Source organism: Arvicanthis niloticus, chromosome 17 (genome assembly GCF_011762505.2).
Source record: "Arvicanthis niloticus isolate mArvNil1 chromosome 17, mArvNil1.pat.X, whole genome shotgun sequence".
NCBI classification, from domain to species: domain Eukaryota; kingdom Metazoa; phylum Chordata; class Mammalia; order Rodentia; family Muridae; genus Arvicanthis; species Arvicanthis niloticus.
Window position 1 is genome coordinate 15,097,683 of NC_047674.1, and position 26,728 is coordinate 15,124,410.

General features: G+C 45.5%; 1 protein-coding gene across 2 annotated transcripts in view; it reads left to right on the forward strand.

The window, feature by feature from the left end:
- Drc11 (dynein regulatory complex subunit 11) overlaps window positions 1-26,728 on the forward strand; it is a 107,203-nt gene that overhangs the window by 16,084 nt on the left and 64,391 nt on the right. For both annotated transcript variants that reach the window (XM_034521801.1, XM_076914822.1), the window contains exon 6: window positions 6,569-6,774. In XM_034521801.1, the coding sequence (XP_034377692.1) occupies window positions 6,569-6,774 (206 nt within the window). The remainder of the gene's footprint in view (window positions 1-6,568; window positions 6,775-26,728) is intronic.

Consider the following 26,728-nt stretch of genomic DNA (forward strand, 5'->3'; position numbering starts at 1 on the left):
GTTGCATTCACCCTTCAATCTTGACTGCCTACCCTGGTACCATTCAGAGACAAATCATCCGTGTATGATGCAGACCCTCCGCTTTCCTCTCTAATTTCCATGTACTGGGCTCAAAAGAGAATTTCTCCACTGTGCAGTTTGCATGACACGAAGAGAACAGCTCCCCCCGCTGTGTGTTCCATTCGTCTGTTTCTGCACGCTGTTCCTCCCAGTATGCCCAACCTTGATATTACATGTTCTATTGAAATGTTAACCACTGAGACATACATAGATTCAATTTTTGAAAGAATGTTATCTGCAATATGCTGGCTGATGACCATACAAAATCTGCCATGCCAAACCAAGAGCATGTTTTCAATTGAATACATTTCCCACTCTGTCGTTGATGAGGGTGGTGCCTCCTTGTGTCAAATCTCAGTTTTCCATTGGTTCATCTGGATCCATGATGTTTCAATGTAAAAACCAGCGGCTTAGTCGGTCCCAGCTGCGCTTGTGTTTTCAGAAAAGCCCATCACACTTCCTGAAGTGATGATCTAGCCTCTGAAAACAGACTCAGGGCAAGGGACATCGCTCCACCTTCCACCCCAACCAAACATTTCTCTTAACCATAAATTATCTTTTGTTGATACTGCCGTTTTAAAATTTTAAATCATGAAGTCTACAGAGGAAAATAAATGGTGTTCTGAAAATCACGTCCAGCTATTTTAATTGGCCGAGCCAGTGGCATGGAGCCAGCGTAGGGGAACTTAATGAACAAGATCCATTCTCTTCCAGGGACCCCTCACAGCCATCCGTCCTGCAGTCAGGGCCCTGCATATTTCACTTTACCCTGAAGCCATCGCTGTTTGCATTGTAATGAGGAACTCTGGGGTTACTTATTAAAGCGGAAGGCCTGTGGCTTCTACAAACATCATCGGAATCCTGAAAGCACTATAAACCCGTTCACTTTCATTCTCTACCATCAAACAAGCTATTTTCTCCATCACTTTGAGGATAATAAATTAAAATTTTATTCTTATTAGCTCCAGCACAGGCTAATAAGAATACCCTATGACTGAGGCTCTTAGAGCCCCTGATAGATCTTTTAACATTAGAAGAGCTGTCTGTCCCCTCAGTGTCCCAGCAGAGAAAGCATCCAGCCACACACATTTACCCTGCAGTGACCGGACCCCTCTGGAGCCTCTAGTTGGCAACATGTACCTTAGAGGCAGACAGACTTAGTTCAAAGCCCAGTTCTGTCTGTCGCCAGGGCCAGGGCCTCACAACTCACACACCTTACCTGGGAGCCTCAGTTTCCTTTTGGAGAAAGGCCAACAGAGTACTGCCTCTATCCTGGGGCAGCAAGCGGGACATCCAAGAGTCTCAAGGGAGAGGCCCCACCTGGAGCATGAGGTTCGAAACACCTCTGAGGAATGTGGTTTATGTTGTCTTGGCAGATGCTAAGATGTAAAGATGGTGGAGTGATCCTTGCAACAGAACACTGTGAAGACGTCCAGAAAGTTCACGTACAAAATCACAAAACACTCCAAAATAAGCTCTTGTAGAAAACACGTGTAACAAAGGCCTCAAAATGCAGCATATCCAAGCCCTGTCTCATCCTACTAATCCTGTGTACTGAAATCTAGCCTGTCAAAATTTGGTCTGGAAAAGTCCACGGGGCTGAGTCTGGCCCAACGCTTCCCTATCTAGCTACAAAGGGGTCATCTGGAGACTCCCCAAGGCAAAAGGCAGAGGAAATCCTGAAGAGGCAGCAAGCCACTCCCTACCCACCACACCCTCTGGTGAGGAGGCTTCCCCAAAGTGCTTAGTGACTGACTTCAAAAGCCTACTTCAGCTGGGCATGACCCCCAATACCATGCCTGGAATCCTGGACATCAAGAAAAAGAGATTTTTACAAGTTTCAAGCCAGCCTGGGCTACAGTGTGAGGCTCTGTTTCAAAAAGAAACAAATGCATGATCCACTTGAGAGGCTTTGGAGAGAAGGCAAAGCCACCCCTGTCTTTTCTATTAAGTAGGGTTTTACCTTTCAGTTTCCTGGCCTGACACCTTAATTTGATTTCAAGTCTTATTAATATATGTGGGTATACATACATACATACATACATACACACACATACATATTATTTCTTGTTGTTAATATTCTGTCTGCTTAATCATGGTCCCAGGTTTCCAGGTCATCCGACATTAAATGACAAAATGATTCTTTTCTTTGCCCTATCTTCATTCCCTGGCCTCAGAAGTCCTTCGTGGATTCCCTTGAACTGGTAGTCTGCCTTCATTCACCTCACAGGAGCCCTGTACAAAGCCTCTCAATGCTGCATGGACCATGGGCATAGCTAAGGTCTCCTGAGCTTTTTGGTTCCGCCATTTTCTCCCGTACAGCGTAAATCATATGAAGCTGTGTCCAGTGAGAACAGTGAGCAGTGGCCAACCATGGTCTGCTCTGCTCTCCAGACAGCTTAAGATCCTGGGTTAGATACCAGCGTCATTGCAACTCAGCCATGGTCATTAAAGTGCTAGATGGTTTTTTCTTCCAGTTTTTTTTTTAACCCATTTAAGTTAGATAGGGGCCACGAAGGTTCTTATGTCACCATAAAGCCTTGGAACGGCGCTGTCACAGGCTCGACAGGGAAAATGCCTTGTGTAAAACCACTGTGCAAGGCAGTTCACCAATAACCAAGGTCAATACATGTCGGTTCCAAAGTATGATCCATGGCGTCTGTGAGAAACTATTTCCAGACAAAATGGATTAAGCCTGAGACTCAGCAAAGAGGCATCAAACACAGAAAATAGGAGTGGTCTGTGTCCTGCCTGTGTGAGCCTGGACAAGGCCCTTGATATCTCTGTGCCTCCATTTCCTTATACACAAGATGTAAGTAGTAACACTCTCTCTGCTTAAGGTGGCTCTGTGCGGAGTAATTGAACCTGTATTTATAAGCTACTCCAACTTGTCTCAAGGCACTGGTTTTAAGGTGTGAGAGCACAAAGCGGATAGCCTCAGCCTCAGCCTCAGCCTCAGCCTCAGCCTCAGCCTCAGCCTCAGCCTCAGCCTCAGCCTCAGCCTCAGCCTCAGCCTCAGCCTCAGCCTCAGCCTCAGCCTCAGCCTCAGCCTCAGCCTCAGCCTCAGCCTCAGCCACTAAAGATTTGAAAGCTCACAGCACCCTATCCTATCATAGTTCTTAAATAAGCATTTAAAAAAAAATACTGAACTCTTAAAGAGATGAACTCCAATGGGCTAGAAAACACTCTTGCTCTTGAACAGATCAGTGCTTGCTAACATGGTGGGTCTTAAAGATTCATACTGAACTTGTTCAACCCAGAGAACCAAACAAAAATGATCTCTCCCTAAAGACCTTCACATCTGCTTCTGCCTGTCCTTGTGCAGAGTAGGCGGGTTTGTGGACCCATTATTGCATAGAGTAGTTATGTTTGTGGACCCACAGCTATATATACAAACAGGTGACTTTGAAATGATGGGCCACCCACCACTCGGTACAATCTCAATGGGACCTGGTGAAGAGTTGGGTCTGCAACCTGAGGTCTTCCTTGTATGAAACCAGAGACCCTGGATGCCAAGGCCACCCTTCTAAGCGCCACCCCCAAGCATCAATGCACACATTCAGGCCCTGGGAGAGCGTGTGTAACAAGGCCACTGGCAGAGATCTGTTCTTCCCCTTAGGGTGACAACCACCGCCTCTTCTGAGACAGAAGATCTTTGGATAATCCCAAGCACCATGCCACATAATTCCCAGTCTATTTGGGACGGATACACTGAGCAGATTTTCATAAATGACCGTTTCTCTTCCCAATTTCAACAAGGGTTTAAAATCTAAAGCCCGTCGACCATTAGCTAAGCATCGGCATTAACGGAGCGTGGAGTCTCGCTTCCCCCCCCCAGCTCAGGAAGTGTCGCTTCACGTCACATTTCTGCAGCAACATCAATTATTAATGTGTGTGTGTTTTGCTGACAGAGGACCTCACTGGAAATGTAGGTTTCGTTATTCCGTTCTGGGTCGTTAACTGTGGAGAGCTGGCAAATGTAATGGCTTGCTCACATGGGGAGCCTTCATTAAGATGCATTAATCTACAACCCATGCATTTCAATACATCGTGTGTTATCATGTTCCCCTCTCCTTTTAATATCCCTAATTTATTTTTAAATGAGTTGCTGTTTATGTGGCCAGTTAACAAATTTGAATTCATAAGACCAGAGTCGCTAAAGAAGAAAAGATGTTTGCACCCAAAGGACAGGATGCTCGTTAGTATAGGATGTAAATTTATTAGAACCTTCAAGTGCAAAAACAGCAAGAGGAGGGAGTTACAAACGACCCACATGAGTTCTTGCCAGAGAAAATCTATATGGAAAAACCATGCTTGGCTGCTCCCATCTGAAAAATGCAGCACAGAGCTACACAACACGGAGTAGAGGGAGCTTGGAGCTTGCCGTGGCCATCTTCATGGGCATGAGACCTCTGCTTTCACATCTGTCCAGTGGCAGCTTCTCCTTGCTCTCATTTCTGCCTCCGAAGATGAATGTAAGAATCACTGAAGAGACACAGTGGGACGGTGTACAATGAACCCGTAAGATAATGAGATCTGCCTGTAGAACAACTTCATAAGGGCCAAAGAGATGGCTCAGTGGGTCAAAGCTTTGACTGAACAAACATGAGACCTGGAGCTCAGATCCCCAGCCCACAAATAAATCCTGGATGGACATGGCAGCTCACTTACAACTTCAGCTCTCAGGAGGTCAAGCAGATCTCAGGAACCTCAATGTCAGCCTCTGCCCTACACACACACACACACACACACACACACACACACACACACACACACAAACATGTACCTGCATGTACACCGACATGCAAAAAAAGAAAAAAGAAAGAAAGAAAAGATTTTGCAATTCTCACTCCAGATTCACTCTTCATGTATTTTAGGGCATTCTCATCTTAACAAAAAGTATACTGTTTGTCCCTAATTCTCTTTTATACTAAAGGAGAAAATTGGATCATTTCTTAACGTTTCTAGTGGGTGCATTTATAAAGTATTACATGTATAGCTTCCTCTTCTATTTCACTTGATTGATTGGTTTTAAGGATTCTAAACTCTAGAAGATGCAGAGGTGAAACAATCTGTCCCCCATGGAGGTCCAGAAGTGTTCCTTAGGTTGCGTACATGCGTGTGTGCATGTGTGTATGCACATACGAGGAAGCTTGTTTTACCCAGTGGCCATGATAACAACTGAATCTGGCCTTTGATCTGCCTGTGACCTCAGCGCCAAACCCTTCAGCCCACTGGCTAACACACTGTCGCCTGGAACTGCCGAGAGCTACTCCCCCAGACAGTTAAGAAGTTACTCAAAGTATTGCAGCAGGCGTTGCCAGAGAGACAACAGATATAAATACCCAGAAGAGCGCACATGGCGGGAAAGGAGTTCAGAAGATCTTTGTTCTGAGTTCTGAGTATCGCAAGCGTGGTTTAGCAACATAATTGACTTCAATTGTTTCTTACAATTTAAGATTTAAAGATACCCGTGTTTAACATCAACATGCAAATTTCCAAAGAATGGACTCTGGCTCTCAAAACCCATGGAAGGCTACCTTTAGTACCACATTACTGTGCTTTTGACTTGAGAGCCTCGGTTGAACCTCTGGATGTCTCTAGAGGGCGGGCGGGTTCTTCCCCTGTACAGGAGTCCTGTCCTCTGCTCTCCTATTTATGATCTGGGGGATGGTAAGAGCCAGGCTTGACTCCTTCTGCATACCCTATCCATTACAGCATCGTCCTTGGATAGATGGCTGCATAGTCATACAGGCTGATCTACCCGATTTTGCTCTCTTGGGGCTTCAGATGAACTGAATTTTATCCTAACACCATTTGAAGAATGTCTATCTACAACTTTGTGCAGATGCTGGGTGTGGCTCGGACACGGGAGCCAGAAGATGCTCCACACGGACTGTTTCCAGATCTGCTGATTGACAGATGTGGAAGAAGAACTTCTATAAGATGTGTTGGGATGTATTTCGGAATTAAGCTGCATAATGTCTTTCTTTGGAGAGTCCGGAGTTGATTTTCAGAGTTGATGTTTAGGTCATTCTGAATAAGCAGAATACAACTCCTTTAAGTAGGTTTTGTGACAAACACTTCCCTCTTCTGCATTCTCCTTCCTCCTCTGATCAAGAAGATTGGGGAAAACTTTAGTTTCTGAAGTGTAGGGAATGTTTTTTAGGCTTACTGAATGTAGTAATTTTTCTGTCATTATAACAATATCTGAGATGATCGACTTAAAATATAAGAGTTCTTTTACCTCAGAATTTTGTTCATAATTGGTGGGTTCTGGCTGCCTTGGACCCACATCTGTGCGTGAGGTGGCATGTGTCATCTCTCCTCCACAGTGTGTGAGCTCCTCAGGTGCTCACACCAGTTTTGATCTTATGCTCTAGATATATTTTTAAAAAATGTGTCTGTGGTAAGATTCCTCCAAAGACAACCCATTTGATTTGCTTCTCATGTTTTCTGCAGTCCTGTGACTTTTAGCGTCTCAACTTTTGGGGGGGTTTATTTCCAGAAACCACCCCCTCTCTTCAACGAAGTCAGTGATGCCATTGTCCAGTCCGAACAAGTGTCGAGTCTACGGAACGAGGTACAGCTAAAACATGAACAAGACTACCAGGAAGCCCTAATCAATATCAAAGAGGACCTGAGGATGCTGGAAGGCCCGGACATCAAGGAGCAACTTCAGGACCAGATCCGGCAGTGGTTCATTGAATGCAGGTGATGGGTCTCCTCATGGGTGGCTCAGCTCCTTCCTTTGGTTTTGTTGTTCGTTTGTTTATTTTGTTTTTGTGAAAAGGTCTCATTGTTTAGTCCAAGCCAGGTTTGAATTTAAAGGAAACCTCTTGCTTCAGCTCTGGAGTCCTGGGATTATAAACATGAGGGACCACCTGGCTTGTTGTATTCTTGGACACCAAGGCATCCAGTATGGACATGTGAGGTGTCTTGACTTCATTTTTAAAAACTCAAATATTATCGCTGGGGATTCAGAAATGTTTTTAATTAAATTGGTTCTTGGCCTGTGTTTGCTTTTTATAATATGGAAATATGGCCCATGCACTACTCTGTGACCGCATAAAATAGAATGTGATAGGTAGGGTGTCTGGACAGCCAGGTGTGTCTAAAGCCCAGGGAACGGGAAATAGTCAGGTCTGACTGCCTCTCCATTGGGAACCAGTGATCTATCACTTCGGGCTCTCAGACTCTGGCACACCCTCAGTCTAGGAGCCAGCTGTGAGTGCTGGGACCTAGGATTCCCTAAATGATATGTCACTAGGAGTTTGTAGGCCAAGGCCCCAGACCTGTTCTTATATTAGACTTCCTACTGCTTTTAAATGAAATGATAAACGGTCTAAGACTTGTTTGCTGGAACAGTTTTAAGTATGTTTAATCTCAAGGGAGAAGAATTAAGGGTTCTCTGTCATGATCAGGTGCTGAGGAAAGAGATTCAGACATCTCTTCCCATGTCAGGGTGCTGCATCATTGCAATATAAGGTCCTGAGACACTCAACACGACAACACTGGTCAGCTCATTGGGATTGGAGAACTGAATGGTCGGAAATAGAAAAATCAATTTTTTTAAAAAAATAAAATCAAACCAGGGAGAGAGGGGGATGCAGGGGTGGGGGAGGCAGGCTGTGAGCAGACATCTGGGAGTCCTCCTGGTTTGAATTTAGTAAGACCCTTTACAGAAAAAGAGCCCAGGGCTACTGATGGGAACTCACCTTCCTCTGTTTCAGCATCCACTTGCTTGTCACTGTTGAGGCCCATGAGGCAAGGGACATAGAGAGGCTCCCAGGAAACAACAATGGGGGGCAGGGCACTGGGGGTGCGTAGGTGGGAGGGGTGTTGTTCCAAAAGCTAAACAGCCAATCTCTGTCCATAACTGCTTTTCACCTCCCTATACTGACGTCATGTGGAAATCAAATACTTGTTCCCTTCATGAAGTCACCCAAAACTTCATGGTGGGTGTCAGGTGTCCAGAATAAACAGTTCATGCCTTTAAATGGTTTACCATTTGGAGTTCTGGTCTAAAATAGCCTCCTCCGGTCAACTGTGTTTTATACATGATGTGTGATCAGTTCAGATTTCAAGAATCTTGCATGACTTCTCTTCTTATGGAGCCTGCCTGTATACATAAAGAGCTGACCTTCAAACACCCAGAACAGTGCCTGGGCAAAGAATGAGCAGACAATACACATGGACAGACACCCTTTAAATAGCACCTTAATACTGGGTCATGTGATGGAAAATGAGGTGGTAGGTTGAGTGAGTTTACTGTTGTGTGTCCATCACAGGTGTACACACACACACACACACACACACACACACACACACAGAGCTCTAGATGCCCAAACCTCCTTCATGACTGGACACCATGAAGCTTCTAGATTGTGTGTGTGCGTGTGTGTGCATGTGTGCATGTGTGTGCGTGTGTGTGCGCGTGCATGCATGCGTGCTCACGCGCGTGGTAGTAGCAGTAGTGTACAGAATATGTGGGATAGCACAGCACACTGTTCTATCACACTACTCCAAATGGTACACCGTTTAAAAGGCACAAACTGTTTATTCTGGAATCCTATACTAAGTGTTTTCAGATCACAGTTGACAGCAGGTCACAGGCAAAACCACAGAGGGCAGAAGTGCAGATAAGGGGGCTGCAGTGCCCACAACATGTGGAGCACCTTAAGCTTTTTTGTGCACATGTGTAGGAAGCTTTTGGGGAGTGCAGCAGAAAGTGAAGGCTGCCTCCAGTCAGGCTCTGGGGGAGGGGTCACTGTAGAATCCATCTGTCTTCTGTACTAAGAGAACTCTTTTGTTTCTATAAAAAGTATTGTTTTTACAATTTTAAAAAAACAGTCAAAAATACATTTGGTGGGGAGGCAATCTGCTTGCATTGATTTAAAAATATTTAGGACACTCGGGTTTTAGGGAAATAGTTTACTAGCATGTCTTCATCACAGGCTTGGCTGTTGTTCCTGATGCAGAATTAGGTAGGATGGCAACTGAGTTGAGGCATCTTCCCTACCTGAGTTCCGAGAGACCCTGGCTGTCACTCTGGGAACTCGCTGTTATTTCAGCATTTATGAGATTCTTTGAAAATGCAGCTGGTGGGTCCTCTGAGGACACTTCCTCCTGGTGTCGCTGACCCCATCGTCCAGGGGCTGGTCAGAGGTCCCCTCGTGGGTACATTGGGCAGAATTCACAAAGGCATAAAAATTCCTCTTTTTTGAAGTAATGTGTAAGGTCGAGGGCAAATTTATTTTCATAATTCGATTAAAGTCATCTGATGGGCTTTGATAAAGAGCCTTCGCCTTGCTTTTTTGAATCAGAGGCAAATAAAAGCAAATATTGTCTTTCTGAAGTGCAGAATACGGTCAGTTCTCAGAATAAATCCCCAAAGATGTTCAGGGGCAGGTCAGGCGATCATGAGAAGCTGTAAGGGACAAACACCCTCTCTCAGCTCATCTGGTCAGCTCGCACAGGCTCTAACTCAACGTGTTGCTGAGGGCCATGTTGACCTCCCAGGGGCTGGGTAACAGGTGTGCCTTACCACACCTTCTGATTATTTGGTTTTTTTTTTTAAGCCAACTTTTAAGATATTTTAGATAGTTTTTAAAAATTATCAGACAGTTTCACACATGAATATAATGACTTAGTTGTTTTCAGTCCTTATTCTCTCCCTACACCGGTGCCTCCCACTGAGAAGTTAAACTTCAAAAATAACACCTGTTCATTTGAGGTAGCGTTTAATGAAGAAAATGTAACCTATGTATAGTTTCAACAAACAGACAGCTACTGTGAACATTTCTTGGTGGCATTCCTTCCTGTCTCTTTTCCCTCCAATATATGTTTTAAGTAGCTTTATTTATTCATATTTTTGCTAATGTTTAAAACTTCAACATTGAACTTTCCCACGGCCTTGTAATGCTTTCCAAAATATTTTTTTTTAATGAATGCTTGGCATTGAATTGCATGGGTGCACTGGTTAATAAACTGAGTGTAATCTTTTTAATATTTTGCAGAGCTGGTAAAAAAAATGGTTATCAAGTGATCTTGGAATTTGTATTAATTTGATTATTTAGAGGTTGGGGAATACTTTTCATTTTTTGTTTTTGTTTTGAGACAGAGTCTATCTATGCAGCCCAGGATAGCCTTGAATTCCAGATCCTCCTGTCTCAGCCTCTTCAGTACCAGGGTTACAGGTGTGCACCCCCAACTTATTTGAGGTGTTTTTGTTTGTTGTTCTTCTCTGAGCTGTTCTGCCATTTACTTGCTTCTATTTCTGTGTGTCATGGTGTCAGGGATTTTCTTCTTTGAGGGATCTCTGATGTGTGTGTGTGTGTGTGTGTGTGTGTGTGTGTGTGTGTGTGTGTGAATTACATATATAATATATTACATGTTTATATATTCATATAAAATATTCATATATATTTATATAACTTATATAAATATATGAATATAATTTATATAAAATATATCATCTATCTACATAATATATTCATATATTTATATTTATATATTTAATATTCATATACACATATATAAATATTAAAGATCCTTAAGCTCCGGTGTATTATTAGAATAATGACTGTCTGAGTTTTCATTTGTCATTATTATCTTTAGGAAGCAATCCCCCCCTTGCCAGAGACCTTCCACACCTCTCCTTTGCCTTGTCTTCTCTCCCTCTTTTACACTGTAAGGCCCTAGGGTCTTCTTTAGAGTGCAGCTGTGTGTGCATCATCTTTGGTGTATTTGTAATAAGGGCTATTTAAAGAGGTCAGTCTGGGAAGCATAACCAGTTAGAGGCTACTTCAGATTGGTCAAGGAATAACCAACTTCCTGGATTTTGCCTTTTTCCCTCCTCCTAGCCTCAGGGTCAAAACTCCGATGTGTGATTCTCCACTGTAACTCCCAGGATCTCACTTGTAATCATAGCCATCTTAGTGACTAGGTACATCAGGTCTGTGTGCATTCAGGGAGAAGGGAGAGACTATTATTGCCCAATTACTTATTCTACATCCAGAATGCTTTACATATGAACTTGTTGCCTCTGTGTTGCTTTGCTGTTGTTGTTGGATTAAATCTGCCATCTTGGTGATTTAACTGGACATTGGAGGTCTGAGGTGAAAAAGCAGAGCTGTAGACACTCCAAGGATGACCCAGTCATTGTTTCTTCCAACCCCTGGTGGTGGCTGCCACTCCTTGGCTTATGTGTCTAGGTCACTTCACCTTACATCAGTGGTCACATTACCCTCTCCTCTGTGTGTCTGTGACCACTCTGCATGTTTTGCACAGTACTGAGGACAACACAGAAGGAATATCACAAGATACAGAAACCCCCTACCAGATGTTCAGTCACATCTTCCAGAACATGTACAGTATCATAGACTCCTGGGTTTAGGACAAGGGTCTTTAGAGTTCACTGTTCAGCCCACCACATACTCACAGCCCTGTGAGATGGCACTGCATTCTTTCCACCCACAGGCAGAATAATGAGGACCAAACTACAGGACTTTGGGTTGGTCTACACAGTTACCATCTAACAGGACTCTCTGCAGCACTGGAAATGCTCTAGGTTCTGACAGCTAAGCACAGTAGTAGAAGTCTTAGTCGGGCTATGTGAACTGGCTCCAACTTACAAAGGCTCAGCTTGGCTCTGTGTAAAGCAGGGCACATCCAGAAGAAACCGCTTTCCTAAATTAAACATGGACCTTGTTCTTGGCTAGAGCTATGTCCTCTGATCCTTGGTGATGGGCAGTCATGAGTAGTAGCAGGGAGTTGGAGACAGGGGCACAACTCCCAGTCAGCCCCATGACCTCATGGGCAATCTGTGCTGTGCTGTGTGGTCCATCTGGGACAAGTGGCAGGGCAGGTATATTAAATGCACTTTCCACTTTAACATGCTTTCCAACTTTGCATTTAAGGGACATAGTTGAGTAGCAGCTGCTTACTTCATTTTATTTAATTTGAATGCAGGTTTAGACAACCACATGTCCCTAGTGGCTACCATGTTGAGAAGTACAACCATGGGGGATGTTTCCAGACAGCACTTGCTATACTTGGTGTGTGTCTTCACTTGAGTCCACCATGCACTGTGTTGAGTTTCTTGACTCAACTGTGAATTTTATCCCGAAGTCTTATGAAGGGGTCTTAGCCATAGCTTCCTCCAATGCACAACTGAGACCTAACTTGGCCACAACACCCACAGCCAGTCTATGGAACAGGGACTCTCACCCCTGAAGATGCAACAGTCTTTCCTCCTTCCATCAGCACCATGTAAGTGGCCTTCATCACCAGAAAACTGGGACTAATTATAGGTCTTACAAACGAAAACCCCAAGACAGTTTGGATGCCTTATGGTATTTCTGCAGTTCATTGCTGAATGACTTGGTTTAATTTCTGTTGCTGTGAATGAGCACCCTGACATGAAGCATAGGATAGAAGGATAGAAGTTTTATTTGTATTATAATCCTAGGTCCATCATGGCAGAGAAGTCACCAAGGCAGGAGCTTGAAGCAATTGATCATATCATATCCACTCAAGAACAAAGAAAACTAATACAGCTGGCATGGTGGCACATGCCTTTAATCTCAGTACTGGAGAGGCAGTGGCAGGCAGATCTCTGTGAGTTCAAGGCCAGCCTGGTCTACAGAATGAGTTCCAGGTCAGCCAGGGCTCTGTACATAAAGAAATCCTATCTCACAAAAAAAAAAAAAAAAAAAAAAAAAAACCAAAAGAGAGGGGGTTTGGGGAGACAATGCACCCAAGTTCCCTGCTTCTGCTCTAAGCTTCCACTGCTTTCTCTTAACATGTACAGTTCAGGACCCAGCCTAAGGAGTAGTGCCACCCATAGTGGGTTTGGGTCAAGTAATAATTAAGACAATTCCCCAGAGACAGGCCCACAAACCAACCTGATCTGGACAATTCCACATTGAGGCTTTCTTCTCAGGTTATTCTAGGTTGTGGCAACAGTTAAAACTAAATGGCACTTTGTTTAAAGGTGCTCTGACTTCCAGGGAGCCTTTCAAAGGGGGCTACAGTGTAGGAGTCAGACCAGCCTGATGGCCTCTCCAGGGACATTTCTGCAGACTCTCATGCTACTATTCTCATTGCTGTGATCAAGTGCCTAACAAGAAGGAATTTAAGAGAAGAACTTCTCCCTGTGATTCACAATTTGAGGGGACACATGTGTTGTAACTGGGAAGATGTGGCAGGTGAGCCTTGGATATGGCTGGACATACTGCGTCTGCAGTCGAAAAGCAGGAAGCAAAAATGAAATACAGCAGGACTCAGAACCCTCGAGGTCCACCCCTGTTGAACTACCTCCACTGAAGCTCCACATCCTAAAGGTTCCACAGCCTTTAGTGTCACCAGCTGGGGACCAAGTGTTTGAAACATGAGTTTATGGGTGACATTTGACATTCAAACCAAAGAGTGCTGTGAATTGTATACAGGCTTATGTTGTTTTTCCAGTAGATACAATTGTCATTGTGAAGGTCAAATGAAATGACTCTGGAGAGTAAACTGGACCTCAGCAGTGTGGTCATGTGGCTGGAGATGTCGCCACCACCACTGCCTGTTAATGTTATGATGCAACGATGCATCCTGTATAGACAACAAGCAAACATACTGTGAATGTTGCCTATACACACAAGCTTTCGAACTAATCTGGGAGTGGAGATTCTAGAGTAGAGGCTGCATGGGTTCAAATCTCCACTCTACCACTTTAAGTCTTTGTGACCTTGAGCCATACCTGCTCTCTCTGTATTTGCTCCCTCGTCTAAATGTACATTGGTGGTGGGGACAGTCTTAATGCCTACTTCATGAACAGGATAGATTAGGATAGATAGATAAATATGACACAATCAGAATAATGTGGACACATGGCACTCCATCAGACACACAACTTATGGTTCAGAACATTTGTTGCATCTGTGGCACCCCATGTTTCATCCCTAGGTCTAGTACTCTGACATCCACAGCCATAGGCACATTTTGTGGCCCCTTAGTCACAGCGCTGCCTACCAACCTACAAAGGATAGATCGGCTGGTGGTGGGCGGTGCAGAGGGGAAGGTCTGAGAGGGGAAGGTCTGAGAGGGAGGGGTAGATGCAGATGGGAGAGGGGTCATAAAAGGGTCCGTGTCACAAAACAGCAAGTGTGGAATGTGCTCAGGCCTCGGGGCAGGAGAGCAGCTTGTCTGGGATCACCTGCAGATGTGCATTCTTTCTGGAGGGGGTTTCGGTCATTTGGGAGTTTTTGTGTTTTAAAAATTATAGTTTAAATGACATTAAGTCCGTTTCCCACACCCCATCTTAAGTGCACAGTTCTGTGCATTAAGCTTTGGTATTTTTAAGTCGGAGAGACTTTAGGTGCAGGGACCTGTCTTCTCCCTCCCATCATGCATTGGGGACTCTATCAATGCAGAGTCTTCATGCTTGGACCCTGTGATGGTCAGGCTGAGAACAGAAATTTGCTGGCTGGCAAGAAGCAACCTAAAAGAGGAATGGCTTATTTTGACTTTCAATTTGAGGAGAAAATCACTCATGGTAGAGAAGGCATGGGAGTGGGAGAGTAAGGGAGCTTGCAGACAGGAAGTAGAGAGACAACAGTCAAAAAGTGAAGCCAGGCTATCAATTCTCAGAGCTCACATTCAGTGACTACTTCCTCCCATGATGCACCACCTTTTAAAGGTCCTAAAGCCTTCTGAAACAGCACCACAGGTGGGAACTGAGTGTTCAAACACACAAGCCATAATGGTGCCCACAGCCATGGACTCATTAGGTCTCACCTGGGAGCCCAGGTCTTTCCTCACTCCTAACTCCTCCTCTTCCCTCGGCAGCTTCATGTCTCCATGCAATGTACTTAAAAGGAAAAGAGCGAGCCACTGAGAGAGAAAGCTGGGTGAGGAGAGAAGAGAAGGAGGAGAATTCTGGGATTTGAGAAAGCCAGTTGTGGCTTGTCCCATGAGACACTGTGGGCTTGTGGAAGTTAGACAACTTGGCTAGAAGTCCACCTAGTGACTAGCAGATAGAGAAGCTTCTAGATGGAGGGGAGAGACCTTTAGAAATGTGAGCATTCTGTAGCTCCAGGGTGGTCTCCAGGGAAAGGGCAAAGCTTCCTTCTGAGAACTTTCAGTGACATGAAAAGAAGCCACCAGCCTGCTCCTGTCAAATGCCCTCTGGATGGCTGGGAATCCCAGCTATATTTGATTTTTTTTTTTCCTTCCTGTTTTCTGTATTTTTCCACAGGGATCCTGAGGTACGTTCAGAATGTAGCAGAAGTCTGAGGAAGACAGGGGGATGGTCACACATGGAGAGATGAGTCTAGGGCTTGTTATTGTGGATTCTTTGTGTAATTACATATTCAGTGAATTCTCAAAAGCAGCTGCCGTCAGCAGAGGAGAGGCAAACACATGTGGCTTATTCAAGTAAGAGGCCAAGTTATCTTCCTCTCTGCCATCGTTTCCATGGAAAATATATGAGGTTCAACAGGGGCATGAGAAGGGCAGGTAGGAACTCAAGGTTCAGGCCTCGGGGACAGGTTCATAGCCCATGTGAAACCATATATTTTGATGTGGATCATCACAGTAAGTCAAATAAAGAGCACCCAGCACCTAGGGGCTCTTTTAGTCTTCAGTAGGGCTCAATGAAAGATAGACACTAGGCTCTTCAGCAAATGCAGTATGCTAATTCCCTTTGCCTAGACCCATAAACAGGCCCAGAAACAAGCCATGGGCCCTTTGCATTCTCAGTGTACCCCACAGACTGCAAGGACAGAGCACTCTTTCCCTGATAGTGGCTTCTCAAAAGCATGCTGGTCACCAGTCCTACTTACCACTGCCCTCAGCATAGCTCCTGTCTCCAAGTGTGACTAAACACCACCAAAGAATGAAGGTGTGCCTTAGGCTTAGGTGTGGGAGCCCTCAGATCTAAGTATTTCTCCTGCAGTGTGTGTATGTACCAGGAAGTAGGATGGCAGTGGGGCCACCTCCTTGAGGGGACTGAGAACTTTAGGGACAGAACACGGAATGGGTTTTCACACTCAGGGTCTTGCAGTTTGGAACAGACAGAAGCCCTTTATCCTTGCACTTCATGGCTTTGTGTAGACACTGCTTGGACACAAACAGCCACACACCTTCATGTTTCATAAATATAGTGACACACACTTGACACTTGATCAAACAAGCAAAGGAGGTTGAAAAAGGGCAGGACAGACAAAGTTCCTTCTGATGAGGAAGGGTCATGGAGGACTCTGGCTGGGCTTCAAGCCATGTCTTGAAGGGAATGGGAGACAGTGAAGAAAGACCTTCGCTTTCATCCTGGCAGGGTCAGCTCTGTCCTGAGTACTGATTCTCCCACATAAACTGCATTTGGGATAGGAAAACAGAAATAAAACCTGTTTGTCACTTTCTTAACCGAGGAGCAAGCCAACATAGATTCTCAAGTAACCCCCTAATGTATTGGTCCTTTTAATTAAATTTGAAAGGGGAGAGCAGGCTGGCTGTATGGGTTTGGGGGAGGTTTGTCGCACTCAAACAGGAGCAGAATTCAAGATGATATTCTTGGACCAAGAAGGAAGTCTTGATCCTGACTTACGATACGGTAATAACATCCACTAATAAGACTAAGGTGTCTGTGAATAGATTGATTCTCCTATCCAGCACTATGGGATCAAGAGGCTGGGTGCACAGGGCTCTCCTGGTCTCTTCTGAGCACAGGTCCACTTGGTGATGTCCCAAGGAGGCCACATAATCAAGTCCATGTGTAGTCCATTGCCTTTATTGAGTGCCTGTGAATTTATGGGCAGCAAGTGACACCTTTGGAGGCTTCTGTGCAGTGGCACAAGCTGCTTACTTTAGAACTCGGGAGAAATTTATGGGGCTGCTGACATTAATGGAGGTGGCTGGATGACTGGGGGTGGGGGGGACCGGCCGGAAACCCCTCCATCCATATATTTTTCATACTTGATGAAACACAGATAAATCTCTGTCCTGCACGTCTGAGACGGTGAGACCCGTCGAAGCTTGGTGTCGGGCCTCAGGGGGAAATTTATCATTCAAGGAGTTCTGCTTTCTAAATCACTGTGAACTCCAGACTGGCCATTTGCACATTTGTATGAGAATTTTTGACACTATCCATAAATTTTTAATAGGCCCCAACTTTTACCAAGTACCACACCTCCCATTTGTTAACAGAAAAATACGAGGCCAGAGCGTTTTCCTTCAGCTCACTCAGATAAAAGAACAGGAAAATAGCACTCATTGTCCATCACGTTTTTAGCGAGAAAGACAACATTAGTCGATGAATAAATTTTATAAGAAGTTAACATCAGCCCCATCATTGGTCACATGTAAACTGTAGAGTTTCCAAAGTCAAAGGAAATATAAAAATGGCCCAGAGGGCACAAGGTTCTATTTTAAAACAACAAACCTAAAGTTTTGCAAAAGTGGAAATGCCCCAGTCCCAGTGGAAGTTTGTTTGAAAAGAATTATTTATTATATATATATGAGTACACTGTAGCTGTTTTCAGACACACCAGAAGAAGGCATCAGATCCCATTACAGAGGGTTGTGAGCCACCATGTGGTTGCTGGGAATTGAACTCAGGACCTCTGGAAGAGCAGTCAGTGCTCTTAACCACTGAGACATCTCTCCAGCCCAGTGGAGATCTTTTTATGTAATTTATATTATTGTTTGCGTGTGCACATGCCATAGCACATGGACAGAAGTCAGGGGACAGCTTTGTGGAGTCAGTTTTCTCCTTCCACCTTCCTGTGGGTTCCAGGGATTGAACTCAAGACTGCTAGGCTTGACTGGAAGCAGCAGTGGGAGGAGTTACCTGCTGAGCCATCCCACAGGCCAGTCCAAGGTGACCTCCTACTTTTCCCCCCATCACAAGAGTAGCCAGTGGCAGCTACCATACAGCTTTCATCATTTCTGGTCAAATCCTGTTTATCATATTTCTAGTCTCCCAACTGCTCCTTGGCCCATGTGAGACTATGCTAAGCTCACGTTCTTGGCATCCACGTGAGCAGTGTGCTTGCCTGCCTCAGTTTCCTCAGTGCTGTGTTATAAGTGTGTCAGCACACCTGGCGCTATATCCATTTTTTAAAATCCTAAAGCAGAGAGGGATCTGGTGGCACAGACCTGTAATCCCAGCTACTGCAGAGGCTGAACTGGAGGATCTGAAATTCAAGACCTATCTGGGCTACAGAGTGAGTTCAAGGCCAACCTGGGCAATATAGCAAGACTTTGGCTCAAATAAAGCCAAAAGTCTTTGAAGATGTAACTCAGTCATAGAGATGTATGTCCTAATGTACACATGGACTTGGCCCTGGGTTTAGTCCCCAATACACACACACATACACACACACACACTCACACTCATACACAAAGAGAGAAATACAAACTCTCAAACCTACACATACACATTCTGACATACATGTAAACATACACACATGCATGTGTGTGCACACATATACTGCACACATATACACACAGATTCACATGCACACACACACACACATAGACACATACTCACACATGCACACACACAGCTGTAACAGTCCTGTCAAAGGCCCTGGGGGCAAGTGTGACATGTTATGCTGGTGTCAGAATGTCTGGACTCTCAGGCACCCGGGACACCTCTTTGTCAAAGGCTACGTGGTTTCCCTCTCCTTCCCAGGAACCCTAGCTCAGGAGAGCCTGCTCACCCTTTACTGCTCTCAGAATTGTCCCTAGTGTTTTGCTTTGCATTCTACAGGCAATGGGGAAGGGCAGGCAGGGAGTGGGCGGGGCTCGTGCCGTTGGTTTCTTACTGGGCAAAACTGAATGGACTTCCGTGGTACCCGTGCATCCCATTTTGATCGCTCACTTCCTACTCTCTGGTACATTCAGAATTTCTTCAAATCATTTAGTTACTTCAAAAGCACTTTGGCCTTTCCAAAAGATGCACAATTCAAATGTTAGTATTCGTCCTTCCAAATGCAGTTAGCTACACACTCCAGGGAAGCTGGGCATTGATTATCCTCATCCCTGAAGCCACATGATCGTTACTGCTTGTGCTGCAGAGAAAGCTTTCAACCACGATAAACGTGTCCTTCTTGCCTGAAAATCTAAAACACAGGAGAAAGGACATAAACCGTCATGACATTTAGTTAGGCATGACAAGATGCAAACCGTGTTTAAAGAGACTATTATATCTTCTACCTGCTGATTTTTCTCAGGGCCGCAGACACTGTGGAGCACACCACACATACTAAGTGAACACACTGTTAATGAACAGATGCAGGGCCAGTGAATGCATCAAAAATACTCAGTCCTCAGTGGAGACACTTCACAGGCAATGGGCACAACCTTTGTCCCTACTTGTGTGTAACTGGCACCACGATATGAGTGAGTATTGATAACCAGGCTCATACAAAGGGGAAATAACAGGAATGAATGTTGGACGGAAAGCAGGAAGCTGTACTGTTAAGTGTTGTTGGGAAGCATATGCATGAGCAGCATCAGAGCTGTGCAAAATGAGAGCCATCCATGATGGTCAGAAGCAAGAAAGCCACGGGGAGAGATGGAGAGACGGACTCTGCTCCTTGCTAGGTGGACAGATATGAATTGTACCCCCCCCCCAGAGATTTATAGGGATAACACGGTTTCAATTAAAAATCCCAACAGGATTATTTGTTAAACATGAAATGTAATTATTAAAGTCATTAGGATTAAAATACGAAACTAAGAGCAACAAGGAAGAACAAATGGCCACGTATTCTAAAGTATATTATAAAGAAAAATAAGACAACTACTTGGCGCTAATAAGAGAGCGTCTGCATAGATCAATGGACTAAGAGGGGGGCCTGAAGCTGACAGACACAGATGGAAGAAGTAATTCCTGATAAATGCATTTTTTAAAAGGGAGCCAGCACAGAAGAATAGTTACAGTCACTACATTGTTAGAGCTGACTGGTAACAGAAACAGTGAATTTAATGTCCTGGAAGAGACACCGCAAAAGCGTAAATATTTGAAAGTAAAATTGGAAAAAACCACTGCCAAAATTATGAGGTCTACTTAGTAATAAGACTCTAAGAAAGGAGAGAAACCAGCCGAGTCTGACAGTTACTTTGATTATAAACTGCTTTGCTCTGCAGCGTATTTGATTTGACACGTCATTCCTACTTGCTGTGTTGAAGAAAGAGATACTGAAGTGGATTAGAACTCACCAGTCTTGCCCCAGCCCACCCTCAGGTCATAACCTGAAGACAAGGGCACAGGGTGCACCCAATGCCAGGTCTTTCTAACAGAGAGAGCTGTGTGTTCAGTTCAGGGACTGATGAGTTCCGGGTGCACTTCCAACATCCTGCAAACACCCACTGAGAGGAAGAATGTGGTGACTGTGCACACAGCTCTGCTCTCTCCACTCAAAACCATGAGAACTTAACTCCTGGAAAATATTTCTTGCACAAAGCATCTGATGTTGCAGAACAGTCTGCCATGATTAACAGAGATGCCCACAGGATGCAATCTGAAGTGGCTGAGGAAGACTGAGTGGGTCTGTACAGGGCAGGACAGGCTGGCTGCTGTATCCCACAGGACTTCAGAGTCCCCAGGGTAGCCTCTGCCTTGGAGCTGAGAAGGACATGGGTGTGGCCTTTAATGGACAGGACAGGGCAAAAGCATTAGGTCCTATCTGAGTCTTCCAGAAGCCAGATATATGCCACACAAATATACATGGTATAAAATCCCCTGTGGGAAGAAAGACACTAACAGGCCTGCTGGCCCAATATTGAGTGGGCAGCTCCATGGTGTCTGACCAGAGGTTCTTATCTGAGACTGAGGCAGGCTCAGGGCACTACCACATCTGTGAGAGGCAAGACAACAGGGGAAGAGCCAGGTCCTGAGGCCACTGTCACAGTGGAGGAGGAGTCCCCTTGGAGAATTTGGGGTCAGAGCATCCTGGGTCAAGCCCTGTGATTGGCCCTAGAAGAAGAAAAGGAAAGACCAAAAGCTACTTACTGTCTAGATCGATCCCACCCCAATGAAGCTTCAAGGCACCACAGCATAGAAAGCTGGAGCCTGGCTTCCATCAGGGATGAATGCTCCAGCTTCCCCTTGCCTGGTCCGCTTGCTTTCTGGGTTTCATTTTCCAGCATTCCAGAGGTGACTTGGACTTAGTGATGGGGAGGTGACATTCATCCTCTTTAAAATATTAAAGAATCTCTATCTAAAATGTCATGTTTTCATTTTCTCCATATATTTCTGGAATTTAAATATCATGGATATTTAAATATCATGGGTTGGGGCAGATAAGTCGCTCAGTAAGTTTGCCCCTTGCAAGGTCAGGAACCAACAGCAGAGCCCATCCACGTAACTGATAGGCATTTTCTCTCCCTTGGTGATGTAAATATAAGCCAGATTAGACCAGAGTAAAAGTAGATAAGGGCAAGTTTATAGGGAGACAGCTGGGGTGGGTTCACAGATCTCACCATGAAGTCACTGTAGTGAAGGTAAAGTCACACATCCAGGCCAAAGCAAGGGGGTTTTATAGAGCCTGGGCAAGGAGTGATGACATGACAGCTAGGAGCAGGGACTGTGTCCATACATGGTCAGAAACTGAGCCCCTGGGCGGGCACTCTTGGGTGGGTTGTCGGGAACAGGGATGTGAGGAGAGATGACGAGTCAGGCCAGAGTTTTCTCCAAGAAAAGGTGAGGGCGGGGGAGTGGGAGGGTGGGTGTAGGGAATTGGGGGGTCTCTGTGAAGGTAGGGTCGGGGGGTTCCCAGCTTGTGCAGGGGATGATCAGGGCTCCCAGCCTAATAGTAGCAAACATCCTAAATGGGAAAAGTAGAGAGACAGGAGATCTCTGGGGCTCACTGGACAGCCAGCCTACCTACTGAGCTCCAGGCCACTGGGAGACCCTGTTACAACAACGTCAAAGGTGGTTTCTGACCTCCATATGCATGAGTACATGAGTACACACGTGCACACATGTGAACATGCATATGCAATAAGTGCCCCCTCAAAGTTGAAAAGGTTGCTTTAGAAAACGCCATCCCTATAATATATGCCAGTGTTTGCTTTGTTTTACCAACACAGCATCCATTTTCAAGCTTTCTGTTCCTTGACAGCTGCCTCCTCCTCTTCCTCCTCCTCCTCCTTCTCTTCCTCTTCCTCCTCTTCCTCCTCCTCTCTCCTCTCTCTTCCTCTTCCTCCTCCTCTCTCTTCCTCTTCCTCCTCTTCCTCCTCTTCATCCTCTCTTTTTCTTCCTCTTCCTCTTCCTCTTCCTCCTCCTCCTCCTCCTCCTCCTCCTCCTCCTCCTCCTCCTCCTCCTCCTCCTCCTCCTCCTCCTCCTCTCTCCTCTCCTCGCCCCCCTGCCCCATTGCCTGCTTTGTTCTATAGACAAGGGTGAATAGGTAGGTCCAGGGAGTTGGCTTTGTCTATTTCCCAGGAAGCTTTCTGCATCAATCGTACCACCTGGTGGTTCTGATGTTCACTTGAATTGCCTGTTGCAGCAATTTGAGGGTGAAGGGAAGTGGGCAGGGAGATGGGGAGGAGGCCAGATTCTGGAATGGCAGTCTCACATGCTACCGGCTGTATGTCAGCAAGACAGTGAAAGATTGAAGATAATCAAGGCTTTGAAATCATAGTTGAGGGAAAGCTGTAATTTTAACAATTATGCACAATCTCAGCATATTGAACCTCTCAGAACTGTGCAGAAAATTATGCCTCAAAATTCATTTTAAATAGAAAAGATTCTTTCCTCCATTAAACCATTTTCCAGACTAGAGAGAGAGAGAGAGAGAGAGAGAGAGAGAGACACCCAGGTTATCATCCCCAAAGTAATTTGGTGTTCTCTCATCAAGGATGTGTGCCTCTAACAGGTTTTCTTGGTTGTAAAATGAGATAAAATATTACATTTGGTCAGCATATGCCATACAGTGTAGTTAGGCAAGAGCTGTCTGACACTATGACATTTAAGCAGATTTAAAATGAGGAAGAAATTGGCCACTTGATGCATTTTTCCAATTGAGAGAATGGGATCCAGAAAGCAGCCAGAGCAGCCAGAACTAGACATGCAGGGAAAGGTCTATTACCGGAGTCAGGGTAATAGAGCCTGTGGGCACTGTCACATGGGCCAGGGTTATCAGAGAAGCCTTGTAACTTAAGGCCCAAACCAGTTCAGTTTTAAGAACAAAAGGGTCCCTGGTATCAGTTGTTCTAAGTGAGTTGGAACAGTGCTTAACCTGATGATATGGGCAAAAGTTTTGTTTTGAAAGAATGGTGACCTTTGAGCAAATAAATGACATAGCATGACTCGTGTTTTAAAAGGGTCACTTACCTGCCACCTGAGGTAGGGCTATAGAACAGAAAGAGACCGGATCATGGTGTAAGTGAATGCTTGGAGGCAGTATCCTGGGCCTGATGCAGTGATGTTTACCAGTCACTCTCAAGACATACTAGGACGATGGAACCAATGGGAAAGAGACAGCTGAGAATGACTCCAGGTAGTGCTCCCTGGAGCACACCTTGGAGTATCCAGAACAGAGGCTCTGCAATCGGAAGAGAGTTTGAGCATCACAGCAGTGAGAAGGTTTGAGTGGCAGACACTTAATCTCAGAACTTGTGTGCTTCTGGGTTTTGGGGTGGACAACTGGGTCTGGGTCAGTGCCGGGGAGAGGTGAGAGCCAGAGAAAGGTGGGAAGTGGAGTCAGTGTTAAAGAGCCGAGCACGCAGGTGCTGAGCCAAGCTGTGAGACGGGGCAAGACAGGGGATCTGTGTGAGAAAGCGAACCCACAGAGCATTCAGGCCAAGAGGGGGGGCAGGAACTTCCCTGTACTGTATGTGGAAGAGAGAAGGTGCTTAGCAAGAGAGGAAGAAGCAGGGAGACGCAGAGCACTGGAAACCAAACCGGGGCAAGAGAACCCTTTCAGAAACAGAGCTGTGCCTTTCAACTGCTATACAGCGCGTGCTGGTTAGTTTTATGTCAACTTGACACAAGCCAGAGTGTCCTTTGGAAAGAGGGAACTTCAATTTAGAAAACACACCATCCGATTAGCCCATGGGCAAGCCTGTGATGCGTTTTCTTGGTTGATGATTGATTACTGATGTGTGAGAGCCAAGATCACTGTGAGTAATGATCACTGTGAGTAATGATCACTGTGAGTAATGCCATTTGGGGCTGGCGGTCCTGGGTGCTGTAAGAAAGCAGGCTGAGTAAGCCATGAGGAGCAAGCAAGTAGGCAGCACCCCTCCATGGCCTCTGCATCAGCTCCTGCCTCCAGGTTCCTGTCCCGCTTAAGTTCCTGTCCTCACTTATCTCAGAGATGGACTGTGGTAGGGAACTGTAAGCTAAAATAAACCCTTTCCTGCCCACATTGCTTATGCTGGACAGTGTTTTAGTCACAGCAATAAAAACCCTAAGACACAGCATCAAGACGAAATGCCCTTTAGAAGGCAGCAGACCCACACTAGACCATAAGCTGTATACTAGGATGCTAGGCCCCAACTTCCATAATTATGGTCCTGAATCTGGGTGGCCGAGCAGCAGGAATATATCGTCTGGGTTCTGGGCAGGAAGCCCAGAGTGTCAGCAGGTTGGCTCTTTCTGGAGACTGTGAGGTGGAGCCTGGTCTTAACCAAGCACAGCTGCAAGGATCCCCTTTCCAACAAGGCCATATCCTAAGGTGCTGAAGTTAGCACTTCCACGAATGCATCTTTGGGGTCAGGGCCACAGTTCAACACTCCACACCTGTGAGAACTATCTTAATGGATAATCCGTGGATGTGGACTGTTCTCCCAGCTGAGTTCAAGAGGTGAGAGCTAGGGAAAGTGAGCATGCCAAAGGAGGGGCTGCAGGATTCACAGGGTGGCAGATGAGGAGGGGAGGAAGGGAGAAGGGTCAGGGGGAGTAAAGAAGGGATGCAAGACTAAAGGGAGAAAGAACCCAAGAAGAGTGGCTCCTGAGGTCAAGCCCAAAGAGCAAAGCTAAGCCCTCAAGGACAGAAGTGTGTCTGCAGGAGGTGACAGGGAGGTTGTGGCTCTTTGGTGGATGGGGTACCTGGCTGTAGGAGCATATAAAGAAGCAAGTGCCCATCAGTAAAAGGTCCCCACACTCAGTGCTTTATTCTGAAGCACAGCCAAGCATTCCAGGGACTGACCTATGGATTTCTGATCCCACGGGTAGTGTGACTGCGTGTGCCCAGGTGTCCAGGAGAAGGCAGCTTCCACCAACCATAGGATCCAGTACTGTGGGGGAGAGGGTGCCATGGGGGATGGGAGCTAGAGGCACAGGATTCCCCAAGACAGAGACTTTGTTTTCCACTGTTAATCAAAAACGTCTTGGGGGCTGACACTGTATAATTTAGGGTCCTGACACTGTATAATTTGGGGTCTTCAGTTCCTGCTGGGAGGCTCCAGGAGGGCATCACCTGCAGTCACAGCTGTCAAGCCCCAGCTGTTTAATGCCAAAATTACCATGGGAACCCAAAGAACATTCTCTGTTCCATCTTGCAAGACTATCTACCCTGCAGCTCTCACGCCCACTGGAGCTGATTCTAACATGCTCAGGACACTCAGGACCTAAATTACAAGGAGTAAAGTACAATCAGTTAATATTATTTTACCAAAAAAAAATTACTATGGAGTTTAATATTAACTCTTACTATGAAAATTGATACATTCTAAAATTAAGAGGTAACCTGCAAAATGAGATCGTGTGCATTGGGTTTGTTTTGTTTTGTTTTGTTTTGTTTTGTTTTGTTTTAAGTAAGCCACAAGGCTAGAGACATGGCTCAGCTGTTAAAGTTAAAATCATGTATTGGTTTTCCAAGGGACCTGAGTTCAATTCCCAGCACCAACCTCCTGTAACTCCAGCTATTGGAGACCTAACACCTCTGGCTTCGAAGGCACCTACAGGCAGCCTATGCTCCCACAGACACACATATACATGCAATGAAAACCAATATGCAGAGGCACTAAATCTGTTGTGAGCCCTAAAAACTTCTAGGTTTGACAACGCAAGCAGAGAGTCGTCTGATGAAGTCACCTTCAGAAGTCTTGTGAGTGGGCGTGGTTAGGTAAACTGTCGCAACCTCCAAGCCAAATGCAGCTGTTGTGTAACAGGGATTGAGAAGTGAATCTGGCTCACAGTTGAGGGCACAATCTGAGGCGGCAGGGAAGTGATGGAAGCAGGAGCGAGAGGTATCTGTAGCTGGGAAGCATAAAAAATTAATATGGCACTGGTGCTCAACCTCTCTCTCTCCCTCTCTCTTTCCCTCTCCCCTCTCTCCTCACTCCTCTCTCTCCCTCTCTCTCTCTCCTCTCTCCCTCTCTCCTTTATTTTTTTAAGATTATAATTACATCATCCCTCCCTTCCCTTTCCTCCCCCAAGCTCTCCCATACACCCTCCTTGCTCTCTTTTAAATCCATGACCTCGTTTTTCATTAATTGGTGGTGGCAGTGCCATTGGTGGTAGTGGCGGTAGGGTGTGTGTATGTTTGTGTGTGTGTGTGTGTGGCTTGCCTGTGTCTGAGTGTCTGTGTCTGTGTGCATACATGTGTGTTTCCAAATACACAAATACAACTTTCTCCCTCTTTTGTATCTCTCTTTCCTTGAAGCAAGTCTTACCATCTAGGCAAGGCTGGCTTAGAACTCACAGAGACCTGCTCTCCTCTGACTC